At 42.0% G+C, this 13,534-nt stretch overlaps 1 protein-coding gene across 2 annotated transcripts in view; it reads left to right on the top strand.

The window, feature by feature from the left end:
• Positions 1-9,406, top strand: part of zfpm2a (zinc finger protein, FOG family member 2a) — a 1,018,220-nt gene extending 1,008,814 nt beyond the window's left edge. For both annotated transcript variants that reach the window (XM_063033489.1, XM_063033571.1), the window contains one exon: positions 5,876-9,406. In XM_063033489.1, the coding sequence (XP_062889559.1) occupies positions 5,876-8,394 (2,519 nt within the window). In that variant the 3' untranslated portion in view covers positions 8,395-9,406. The remainder of the gene's footprint in view (positions 1-5,875) is intronic.
• The last annotated feature ends 4,128 nt before the right edge of the window (positions 9,407-13,534 follow it).

Genomic DNA, 13,534 nt, shown 5'->3' with positions numbered 1-13,534 from the left:
ATATCAAGGATAAAATAGTGTTAAAATGAAAATACCACAGCCAAGTTTTACAAAGCCTGTCTGGTTCCTTGTACCAACTGTGATAAAGTAGCCAGTGACCTAGATCACATGGAGGCTGAAATATTTCTTGGCAAGGTTGAGTGGAGACCATAGGCAAAGCCAGTGGTCCCAGTAGCCAAAAAAAGATGGGTTTGTCAATATCTTTGGTGATTTTAAGGTCACTGTCAATCTAGTAGTGAAAGTAGATCAATACCTTTTGCCCAGGATTGAGGATATCTTTACAAACCTTTCTGGAATGAAGCATTTCAGCAAAGTGGACTTAGCTAAGACCTGCAAATGGAGATGGAAGGAGAGTCTAAAGTGTTTCTCAACATAAACACTCACAAAGAGCCTTATTGCTATAATAGGCTTATTTTTGAAGTAGCATCTGCACCTGCACCTGCACCCTGGCAGAAATCTGCAGGCCAGGTGCTGCCAGGCTGTGTTACACTCAGTGTTATCTAGACGACGTCATTGTTTTTGGTAAAGATGACAGGGGACATCTTCAGAATCTCAAGACGGTGTTAAAAAGACTATAGGATTTTGGACTCAGAGCACTGTGTGGCCACACCATTGACACAAGGATTACACAAGTGAGCTGGGAAAATACAGGCAGTGGTGGTTGGCCCAGATCTAAAGGACCTGTCACAGTTGTGGTCCTTTCTAAGATCTGTCATTCACTATGCCATACATGCCAATATATACTACACCCTGCCAAACCTGGATACTGTGCTGCACCCCATCAACTTGTTACTGCACATCGGGGAGAAATGGCAATGATGAAGCAGTGTGAAGTGGCTTTCCAAAAGACAAAGCAAATGATAACATCAGACACTACTCACATTATGATCCACATCGTCCAGTGAAGCTAACCTGTGACAGTCATGTCACATGTTATGAGTGATGGAAGTGAATGTCCCACAGCCTTTTTATCAAATTCCTTACCACTGCAGAGAAAATTTACACACAGATTGACAGAAAGGCCTTAAGTCTGGTTTGGGGTGTAAAACATTTCAACCATTACTTATATGTGAGAGAGTTTACCCTCATTACTGATCATCAACCACTGGTGTCCATTTTCAATCCACAGAAGGGTGTTCCACTAACAGCAGCAGCACGAATGCAGAAATGGACTCTGGTTCTTCGAGGACAAAATCAGAAGATCGAATTCAAGAGGATGACTAAACATGGAAATACTGATGTATTGTCCCATTTACCCTTGGTAAAGGAAATACTGTACCTGAAAAATTTACAAAAGACGACACTCCTCTTGACTCCTCCTTAATACAAATCGAAAATGTCTGTTACGGCAGAGATGAACCAAAGAGAAAGCAGAAAATACTTCACACTCTCTCAGATGTACATGGCAATCCAAAATAGCTGGAATGTATGCAGAAATTTCAGTTTCCCCATTTTTACCAGTGTCTGTATGAACTTGCCCCTGACAAGGAGTTGCCTTATGTGGGGATTGAGAGATGTTGTACCATGCAGGCTGAGAGCTAAAGTGTTGGAGGAGCTACATGCGTGGTCAAAATGAAAGCACGATCTCGATGTTTTAACTGGTAGTTTGGGATAAATCAGCAGATCACGCAGCTTGCCAAGCACTGTTTGGGATGCCAACACATCCAGAAGATGCCAGGAGCAGCCCCTCTCCATCCTTGGGAATGATCTGCATTGCTCTGGCAAAGGAATCATGTGGATTTTGCTGGACCATTCATGGATGCAGTTACAAAGTGGCCAGAAGTTTTCCCAATAGCCTCCAGTACAGCCTCGCACAGTATTGAAGTGTTGAGAAATGTTTTCTCAAGGACTGGTGTTTCAGAACAATTAGTCAGTGACAATGGACCACAGTTTGTTGCAGAACAGTTTCTGTCATCTCTGAAAATGAATTAAACAAGTCATATTTCATCTGCACCGTACCACCCAACTGCAGGTGGCTTGGCGGAAAGGTTTGTCCAGAGTCTAAAAATTGCACTGTGAACAATGTCAGCAGAGCGTACTACACTGGCACTGAGTCAGAAGCTTGCCAATTTCCTCCGTGCATATCACAATGCAGTACACTCCACAACCAATGACTCACAGATATGCTGTTCCTGGGTCATTCCTTGCATTCACACTTGGATCTCTTCAAGCTGAATCTCAGAAGAGGCATGTAGGACAAACAGCTGAGACAAATTGAAAGCTCCTCAAACAAGGAGATTCAATGTTTCGCTCCTGGACAAGCAGTCCTTGCAAGGGACTGCACAGGTGATCAAAAGTTGCTACTTGGAAAGATTAAGGACAGAACTGGACCACTCTCCTGCACAGCAAAGATTGTGTCAGACGTCATTTGAAGATGACACATCAATCAGTTGAGGAGAACAGAGTTAATTATCAGAGAAGAAAGGTGTCCAGAGCAGTCAGAACCACTTCCTGCCATCCCAGAACCTAAGACTGTTACCTGCCAAGTAGTGGGGTTATCAGGAAATATATTTTTCCACACGAGTAAGAAATCCTCCATAGCGATTAAATCTTCAAGCTTGATTGGGATAATTTAAAACTTACTATGCTGTGGATGTTTGTATATGGTGTCCTATATATATAGTTGAGGTTCATTCTATATTGAGTTGGAGCTTATAACTAAGCCGGGAGGAGGGTCGTGTAGTTAATATTATTTACAGCATATTGTAAATACTTTGTTTGATTAAGCATTCTTGTTTGTTTATACAGTATAATTTATTACAGATGATATTTAAGAAGTACGTGAATGTAAGACGTCATTACGCCAGCGTGTTATATGTGCGCACCTTGCTAAATAGTAAAACGAAGTAGACACCTTCATACCAGTTGTGTTTTTCTTTCAATTAGTTTCATAGAAACATAGAAAACCTACAGCACAATACAGCAGGCCAGGCAGCATCAATAAGAAGAGGTACAGTCGACGTTTAGAGCTGAGACCCTTCGTCAGTCCTGATGAAGGGTCTCGGCCCTAAACGTCGACTGTACCTCTTCCTATAGATGCTGCCTGGCCTGCTGCGTTCACCAGTAATTTTTATGTGTGTTGCTTGAAATTCCAGCATCTGCAGATTTCCTCATGTTTGAGCACAATATAGGCCCTTCGGCCCACAAAGCTGTGCCGAACATGTCCTTACCATAGAACTACCTAGGCTTACCCATAGCCCTCCAACAGAAATCTGTCATTATTACTTTATCTCGCCTACATGTCCCTCCAGATTCAGTAATCTGCTTTATTTTTACCTGCCCCCTGATGCAACACTCATTTCAGGGCAATTGAGGGTGGATAGTAAATGGTGGTTGTACCAATGTGTGAAATCATGTTTAAAAAGGACTTTAGTCATTGCTTGATTCAGTACTCACTTCCCCCTTTAAAAGGTGCAGGCCTGATGTGTGTTAGTTTCAACTGTTGCATGCAGCTCCTTTACAGGCTGAAAAGCTTGAACATTAAGAAAGAGGATGTGCTGGAAAGCATCAGGTTGGATAAGTCACTGGGACCGGATGAAATGTACCCCAGGCTACTGTGGGAGGCGAGGGAGGAGATTTCTGAGCCTCTGGCGGTGATCATCAATGGGAACGAGAGAGGTTCAGGAGGATTGGAGGGTTGCAAATGTAGTTCCTTTATTCGAGAAAGGGAGTAGAGATAGCCCTGGAAATTATAGACCAGTGAGCCTTATCTCAGTGGTTGGTAAGTTGATGGAGAAGATCCTGAGAGGCAGGACTTATGACATTTGGAGAGATATAATATGATTAGGAGTAGCTTTGTCAAGGGCAGGTCATGCCTTACGAGCCTGATTGAATTTTTTAAGGATGTGACTAAACACATTGATGAAAGAAGAGCAGAAGATGTAGTGTATATGGACTTAAGCAAGGCATTTGATAAGGTACCCTATGCAAGGCTTATTGAGAAAGTAAAGAGGCATGGGATCCAAGGGGACATTGCTTTGTGCATCTAGAACTGGCTTGCCCACAGAAGGCAAAGAGTGGTTGGAGACGGGTCATATTCTGCATGGAGGTCGGTCACCAGTGAAGTGCCTCAGAGAACTGTTCTGGGACCCTTACTCTTTGTGATTTTTATAAATGACCTGGATGAGGAAGTGGAGGGATGGGTTAGTAAGTTTGCTGATGACACAAAGGTTGGAGGTGTTGTGGATAGTGTGGACGGCTGTCAGTGGTTACAGCGGGACATTGATAAGATGCAAAACTGGGCTGAGAAGTGGCAGATGGAGTTCAACCCAGATAAGTGTGAAGTGGTTCATTTTGATAGGTCAAATATGATGGCAGAATATTCTATTAATGTTAAGACTCTTGGCAGTGTGGAGGATTAGAGGGATCTTGGGGTCCGAGTCCACGGGATACTCAAAGCAGCTGTGCAGGTTGACTCTTTGGTTAAGAGGGCATACTGTGTATCGGCCTTCATCAATCATGGAATTGAATTTAGGAGCCGAGAGGTAATGTTGCAGCTATACAGGACACTGGTCAGACCCCACTTGAAGTACTGTGCTTAGTTCTGGTCGCCTCACTACAGGAAGGATGTGGAAGCCATAGAAAGGGTGCAGAGGAGATTTACAAGGATGTTGCCTGGACTGGGAAGCATGCCTTATGAGAATAGGTTGAGTGAACTTGGCCTTTTCTCCTTGGAGCGAAGGAGAATGAGAAGTGACCTGATAGAGAGGTATAAGATAATGAGAGGCATTGATCATGTGGATAGTCAGAAACTTTTTCCCAGAGCTGAAATAGTTGCCACAAGAGGACACAGGTTTAAGGTGCTGGGGAGTAGGTACAGAGGAGATGTCAGGGGTAAGGTTTTTACTCAGAGAGTGGTGAGTGCGTGGAATGGGCTGCCGGCAACGGTGGTGGAGGATACGATAGAGTCTTTTAAGAGACTTTTGGATAGGTACATGGAGCTTAGAAAAACAGAGGGCTATAGGTAAGCCTAGTAATTTCTAAGGTAGGGACATGTTTGGCACAACTTTGTGGGCCAAAGGGTCTGTATTGTGCTGTAGGTTTTCTATGTTTCTATATTAAATTGTTATTGTGTGCCAGCGGCAAAAGCTGTTGCCACTGATATATTTTAAGATCTCTTTAAGTACAGAAGATGTGCACCAGTCAGCATGATTGCCCCATAAAGTGCATGTTAGTGCAGATTTTCATAAGCAGTTTATTTTTTTGGCCCTGCAGAAGGATCTACACTGTGCTCAGGGGAATTTTAATGGTCATTTCCTCTAGTATGTCACACAAACCCATTCTGGTATGATTGTATAGAGTAGTAGGTGTCAAATCTCTTACATTATTTATGGTTTAATGTTTAAATATACTTTGAAGTATTTTTAATGTTTAAAAATACTTTAAAGATTGTCAGAGATGTACAGTAGCAATGAAATTTCCAAAAGCAGTATTATTGTATGAATTTCAATACATTATTGTTCAATGTGTTTGACATTGTGTTACTTGCTGTTTAAGTAGTGGTATTAACTCATTTATTTTGAAAATTTTATTCCATTGTGTTATAATAGTGGACAAAGAAAAATCATCTAAGAAGTTTAACTAATAAAATTGCCAAAGTTATTTTTATCCTCTTTAAATCTGCATTCTTTCAGCAATATTTATTCTCTTTAATAACCTTTCTGTTCATAGTTCTGTAAAAGACCATGCTTTCATGCACTTTATCTACTAAATGATATACATAACTAGTATAGTGTAAATTATTTTTTCAAGTATTGTAAAACCAAATTCAATGGAGGTTAATAAGAATGGATTAAAATAGAAAACAGATTTCTGTTGCCAAACTGTTATCAAACTAATGGAAACACAACAGTGAAACTGTTTTCTCTCTGTACAGGTCTGAAATTTGAAGATTGTCTTTCTGCTGGTGCCAGCCTGAAGTGTACCATCTGTGAGTACATGACAGACAATGTGCTGAGCTTCCAACACCATGTACTCACTCACCTCACACCAGCTGCCTTCAAGTGCAATCATTGCCACTTTGGTTTCCAAAGCCACAGGAAGCTTCTGCAACACCAGGAGCTTCATCACAGTCAGAGCAGGAAGCTGCAAAGGGAAAGTGAAAATGAACACTTGCCTCTCAACAATGAGGACAGCTTCCAGTTGATAGCAGCAGACACAGCAAGCAGGCAGGAAGTTCCGTCGAACCCAGGGGTCAGCCAGAGTAAGGAAATGTGCTCTGACACTGAGGGAGAAAAGATAGAGAAAAATGCACAGACGGGTGTAACACATCAGAAGATTGAAGCCCAGCCAGCAGGAAACAGGCAGAATTTTCCTTTTGCCAGAATCAAATCAGAGCCATCCAGCCCGCGACTCGCTTCCTCTCCAATTCAACCTAACATAGGCTCCACTGTCCCAATGGGCCCCTTTCTGTCTCAGTTTGCTCTCTCCCAGGATATATCCATGGTTCCTCAAGCTTCAGAGATCTTAGCTAAAATGTCTGAACTGGTGCACCGCAGATTAAGACAAGGCGGAAGCAACTACCCACCTGTTATTTACAGTCCACTTGTACCAAAGGGAGCCATTTGCTTTGAATGCAATATTACATTCAATAACTTGGATAATTATTTGATCCACAAGAAACATTACTGTAGTACACGATGGCAGCATGTAGTCAAGTCGCCGGACTTTGCCAGCACTAATGAGAAGATGCCAGAGGCAATAAGTCCTGGCAGTGGACCCAGCCCTATTAGCATTCACAGCGCTGTTTGTAACGCACCCAATCCAGAAAATCCACTTCTTCAGTCAACCAATATCAACTCCTCTGTAGTCCTGGATGTAGCAGGGCCTGATGGGAAAAGCTCAGAGAAAGATCATTGCATGCAGTTGAAGAAGGAACCATCAGCCAGCAGCAATGATGAACAATATGATGGAAAACTAAAAGATGTGAAGAATCCCAGCACTCCTGTATTGGATGCAGCTAATGATCCAAATAAGACTACATGTGAAGCCTGTAATATAACTTTTAGCAGGCATGAAACGTACGCCGTGCACAAGCAGTACTACTGCGCCTCACGACATGATCCGCCGATGAAGCGAATGGCAGCAAACAAAGTACCAGCGATGCAAAGGACCATACGCAGCCGCAAACGGCGGAAGATGTATGAGATGTCGCACCCGGAGCAGGAGCAAAGATCACAGATGGTCCAGCAAGCTTTTTTCAGCGTGTCAGCCATGGGTAGCCCTGGAACGTCTTCTCAGGAATCACTGGAAAATCTAGCTGAGAACTCCCACCGGCGGTGTGAAATGTTTCTTGGAAAACAAATGGAACCCTCCATCCCGGGAACTAGAACCCTTACTTCTGCTAAGTGTGGTGCAACGCCGTCTGTTGTTGCCAGTATGGACCTAGATCTCCCCATGGATTTAAGCAAAAAGTGTTCACCTCAAACCGAGAAGGCAAGCTGTTCTCCCAAGAGACTTTTGGACTACCATGAATGTACAGTGTGCAAGATTAGTTTTAACAAAGTAGAGAGTTACCTTGCACACAAGCAAAATTTTTGCCCAGGTATGAGTGTCTCTCATGCAGAAGCAGGTCATTTAGAGCAGTCGAAGTTTCATGAGTTGCAGAAGGAAAGTGCTTTAATGAAAATGGAAACGGTCAGCCCTGAAGTCAGCAATGAAAGAAATACAGTGAAGTGTGAGAAAAATGAAAATTCAAAACTGGTCTCCCCAAATGGAAATATGTTACCCCCGCAGTTGGGAACCCTCTATGGTCTGAAAACCTTCAGTGAGGCAGCTCAGCTCACTTCCGCTAAAGAAGAAAACAAGAGTGTGGTCTATCCACACTGCCTTTACCCTGGAGCAATCAAAAAGATGACAGGGAGTGAGCAATTATCTCCATATTATGGGATTAAGCCAATTGACTACATCTCAGGAGCTGTTTTCATTCGAAGTGAAATAGATGAGCTGGTGCAAGCCACACGAGACAGAAGTGATCTTCCTGAAGACCAGCCCGTTTCCAATGGGTGCTCATCACAGATGAAAGAACCTGCTCCCTTGATACCTAAGAGCAGGGGAATGACAGCAGTCAATGGGGGGATAAAACCGGATGAAAGATCGTTCTCAAGCAACCCACACCAGGATACTTTATCTCAGAGTACCCAGCAAGCAGATGGCCACAAATCTCCTTCTTGGGTATCTGAGTCTCCCGTAATTCCACATGAAAACCCACCATCCACAGCTAAAGTGTTAGAAGAGCAGTCGGTTCATACTCCAAAAAACGTAGGTGGTTCTGTGCAGTCAACAAACAGCGGGAAATACTGCCGCCTGTGTGACATTCAATTTAGTAACTTGTCTAACTTTATAACCCACAAGAAGTTCTACTGCTCATCACATGCTGCAGAACATGTCAAATGAAAGCTGCACTGCACTTGTTTGTAGTATAGTGTTGGTCATGCACACTTTGTATAAAAATGTGAAAAGAATTTAAAAACTGCTGCTTGATTTACATCAGAACAATTTACACCAGGACAATCAAGGGATGGCTGTTTAGTTCAATAGGTTGAGGCTAGTCTGTCATTTCATAATGCAGTTCATAAGTCTTGATATTAATGTGAAATGCCAGTACTATTTTCACCGGAATTAATTTATTTTCCAAGCAGTATTCATAGCTGTAGTTAAATTTCAATTTTATTTGAAGTTTATACTGAAATTGTTTTGAACATTGTATAGTTATTCTTGTGCACTGTAGAGAGAGTATGAGTCACATACATAGAGACAGCATTTGTAGGTAAACTGGTGAGGTAAAGCACTTGTGTATTCGAATATCCCTGTATTTGTTGCAATTTTCCTGTATGTGCCAGGATATAAGTTGTTTTATTTTGAGACTGCAAACCCCAGAATATATGAAGGACTTAAAGAACTACTAAAGAGGTATTCAAATTTAATTTGATATTTAATATAACATTTTCAGTCCTAAATTGCAGCTTATATAACAGCATATACAGTAATCAGTAGGCTTTGCTTAAGATGAAAAATATGTAGCAGTTTGTTCCTATCTACTTTCTTAAACTGAGGTATGTATGTTTTATTGAAGTTGTTAACATTCTTGTATCTGTACTGTATTTTCTTTTGCTGACGCTTTTGTCTCACTTTTGAAACATTTGCTGTAAAATGCAAAATTTAATATGAACAACGTTACTGGAAGCAGTATTGAACAGTGGTTGAAACCTTTCTGCTGTATTTTATTGGAACTATAATTAATAGTTGCAGTTGCTATTACAAAAATCATTTTGGGGCAATGAAATCTGAATAAGAGTACCAATGCTGCAACTGGTGATAAAATGAATATTGTTCTACTTCTGATAGAAATTATTTCTCAACAATGTTGTTACTATGCATGTATATGTATGGAATAAAAATTCCATAAAGCAAGAAAACTAAGATTGCATTTTTGTTGCTTATGAGGTGACATTTTTAATCAGCACGTGGTAACCATCTCCAAGATTGATTTGCAAGAGCTGAGATTGGAAATTCTCTTTCCAACACCCAGCAAGTTTCTTTTGAAGTGTTATGAAATATGATGCAGACACTGGGCAGTTTCCCTGATGATAGGATATGATTATTTGGCTGTGCTGAGGTAAAAGTTGTAGATCCTGTTCTGTCACTGTCATTATCTCATGTCAAGCAGTGCACGGCTAGTCTATATTTGTGGCCCCGATGAACATTTACAGTCAACAAGTTGATTTTCAACTGATACAAAAAAATATTGAAGTAAAAAAGACAAACGAATTACAATATTTTTCAGCTATGTTTAGTGTTGCTGCAAGGATTACTACTATCCTATCCAAAATAAATAATGAGAAAGATGTTATCTCCCTTGTAGAAGATAAATCTTCAAAAATTTCACAGGATAAAGGAAATAAATAAATCTTTTGATGTTGGAGTTTGTTGGAAATCCATGCCTGTTTAACCTACTATGAGGCTTAGACAACACTCACTCAACAAACAGTGCTAGCTTCATTGTTTGAGTTAGCATACACCTGTGGGATCCAACCTTCCATCTTCTAGGCACACGTTAGTCTTGCGAGACCATGGATCTGCGCCTGGAAAGTCTTCACTCTCCAAGGCGCAGGCCTGGGCAAGGTTGTATGGAAGACCAGCAGCTGCCCATGCTGCAAGTCTCCCCTCTCCACGACACCAATGTTGTCCAAGGGAAGGGCATTAGGACCCATACAGCTTGGCACCAGTGTCGTCGCAGAGCAATGTGTGATTAAGTGCCTTGCTCAAGGACACAACCTTACCAGCACAAAATTAGTTGGGATAAAAAACTTGCACCTCTTAAAGAGAAGGTGCTATTGGCTGGAGAAATTGGTTGATCTCATTCCCCCAAACTCTGGAATTTAATAGATTCTGTGACTCTTTTGATTTGCCTCTGGAGGTCTTATCGGACTTCACAGAGCTAAGTATACATAGCTCAGTATATATCGGCCAATATACATAGCCAAGCAACAATCAAGCCTTTAGGATGTGGGTATAGTGTCAGTAAGAAGTTTCCTGACCTTGTACAAATTCAGTAAGATTACTTTCACCTGCTGTGATAGTACTCTGAGCCTCAGAACAATATGCTCACATTCCAGTTAGTTACATTTGATGTTAAATAGCCCAATCATTTTACAAATCTGATAACATACTTTACTTATTTGTTTGTTTGGTGACACAGTGTGGAGTAGGCCCTTCTGGCCCTTCGAGCCACACTGTCCCAACTACCTCATAATCCTAGTTACTCTGAACCTAATCACGGGACAACTTACAATGACCAATTAACCGACCCGGCATGTCTTTGGACTGTGGGAGAAACTGGAGGACACAGAGAAACCCCCCAAGTTCCATGGGGAGGACAGACAGAGACTCCTTACAGAACGGTGCTGGAATTGAACTCTGAACTCTGAAACTCCCCAAGCTGTAATAGCATCATGCTAACCACTACACTACCCTGCCCCTCCACAAAATTGATGCCAAGAGCACCACAATAGCTGTGGAGAAATTGTGAGTCTAACTTTCTGAGAAGCCTTTGGTGGCCATTATTGGAGTGAACGCAAGAGATTCAAGACCGTTTAAGAAGCCGCATGGCTCTTTGCTAGTCTGTATTTTCTGAGCCCCTACATTCTTCAGCACAGTTTCTTCTGAGCTGCAAATGATGTAGGCATGCACAGTTTACTTGCTTCTCTCTATAATCCTATATCTGCCTTTCTTTCAGTTCCATTTCACCAAGCATTTTTGACTGGGCAATACAGGAGTAAGGAAGTGACAGCAACAGACACCATCTTATGTGAGGAAACTTTATGTACTAGACCATAAGACAAAGGAGCAGAAGTCGGCCATTCGGCCTATCGAGTCTGCTCCGCCATTTTATCATGAGCTGATACATTCTCCCATTTAGTCCCATTCCCCCACCTTTTCACCATAGCCTTTGATGCCCTGGCTAGTCAGATACCTATCAATCTCTGCCTTAAATACACCCAATGACTTGGCCTCCACTGCTGCCCGTGGTAACAAATTCCATAGATTCACCACCCTCTGGCTAAAAAAATTTCTTCACATTTCTGTTCTGAATGGGCGCCCTTCAATCCTTAAGTCATGCCCTCTCGTACTAGACTCCCCCATCATGGGAAACAACTTTGCCACATCCACTCTGTCCATGCCTTTCAACATTCGAAATGTTTCTATAAGGTCTCCCCTCATTCTTCTAAATTTCAAGGAATACAGTTCAAGAGCGGACAAACGTTCCTCATATGTTAACCCTCTCATTCCTGAAATCATTCCAGTGAATCTTCTCTGTACCCTCTCCAACATCAGCACATCCTTTCTTAAATAAGAAGACCAAAACTGCCCACAGTACTCCAAGTGAGGTCTCACCAGCGCCTTATAGAGCCTCAACATCACATCCCTGCTCCTATACTCTATTCCTCTAGAAATGAATGCCAACATTGCATTCACCTTCTTCAATACCAACTCAACCTGGAGGTTAACCTTAAGGGTATCCTGTACAAGGACTCCCAAGTCCCGTTGCATCTCAGAACTTTGGATTCTTTCCCCATTTAAATAATAGCCTGCCCGTTTATTACTTCTGCCAAAGTGCATAACCATACACTTTCCAACATTGTACTTCATTTGCCACTTCTTTGCCCACTCTTCCAATCTATCCAAGTCTCTCTGCAGACTCTCTGTTTCCTCAGCACTACCGGCCCCTCCACCTATCTTCGTATCATCAGCAAACTTAGCCACAAAGCCATCTATTCCATAATCCAAATCATTGATGTACAATGTAAAAAGAAGCGGCCCCAACACAGACCCCTGTGGAACACCACTGGTAAAAGGCAGCCAACCAGAATAGGATCCCTTTATTCCCGCTCTCTGTTTCCTACCAGTCAGCCAACGCTCTATCCACATATGTAACTTTCCCATAATTCCATGGGCTCTTATCTTGTTAAGTAGCCTCATGTGTGGCACCTTGTCAAAGGCCTTCTGAAAATCCAAATATAAAACATCCACTGCATCTCCCTTGTCTAGCCTACTGGTAATTTCCTCAAAAAATTGTAATAGGTTTGTCAGGCAGGATTTTCCTTTAAGGAATCCATGCTGAGTTCTGCCTATCTTGTCAAATGCCTCCAGGTGCTCTGTAACCTCATCCTTGACAATCGACTCCAACAACTTCCCAACCATCGGTGTCAAGCTAACAGGTCTATAATTTCCTTTTTGCTTCCTTGCCCCCTTCTTAAATAGCGGAGTGACATTTGCAATCTTCCAGTCCTCCGGAACCATGCCAGAATCATCTGCACAGCTACTTCCTTCAGAACACACAGGTGCATTCCATCTGGTCCGGGTGATTTATCTACCTTTAGACTATTCAGCTTCCTGAGTACTTTCTCTGTCGTAATTGTGACTGCGCACACTTCTCTTCCCTGCCACCCTTGAGTGTCCGGTATACTGCTGATGTCTTCCTCAGTAAAGACTGTTGCAAAATACTCATTCAGTTCCTCTGCCATCTCCTTATCTCCCATTACAATTTCTCCAGCATCATTTTCTATCGGTCCTATATGTACTCTCACCTGTCTTTCACTCTTTATATACTGGATATTATTGCTATTATTTCTTTCATAGTTAATCTTTTCTCTCTTAATGACCGTCTTAGTTTCCTTTTGTAAAGTTTTAAAAACTTCCCAATCCTCTGTCTTCCCACTAATTTTTGCTTCCTTGTATGCCCTCTCCTTTGCTTTAACTTTGGCTTTGACTTCTCTTATCAAAAGGTTGCATCCTTCTTCCATTCGAAAATTTCTTCTTTTCTGGAATATACCCGTCTTGCACCTTCCTCACTTCTCGCATAAACTCCAGAAACTGCTGCTCTGCTGTCTTTCCCACCAGTGTCCCTTTCCAGTCAACTTTGGCCAGTTCCTCTCTCATGCCAATGTAATATCCTTTAATCCACTGAAATACCGACACATCACATTTCGGCTTCTCTTTTTCAAATGTCACAGTGAACTCAATCATGTTATGA

Source organism: Mobula hypostoma, chromosome 1 (genome assembly GCF_963921235.1).
Source record: "Mobula hypostoma chromosome 1, sMobHyp1.1, whole genome shotgun sequence".
In the NCBI taxonomy this organism is placed as follows: Eukaryota; Metazoa; Chordata; class Chondrichthyes; order Myliobatiformes; family Myliobatidae; genus Mobula; species Mobula hypostoma.
The sequence above is the reverse complement of the archived record's forward strand: the minus strand, read 5'-3'. Positions and strand labels throughout refer to the sequence as shown.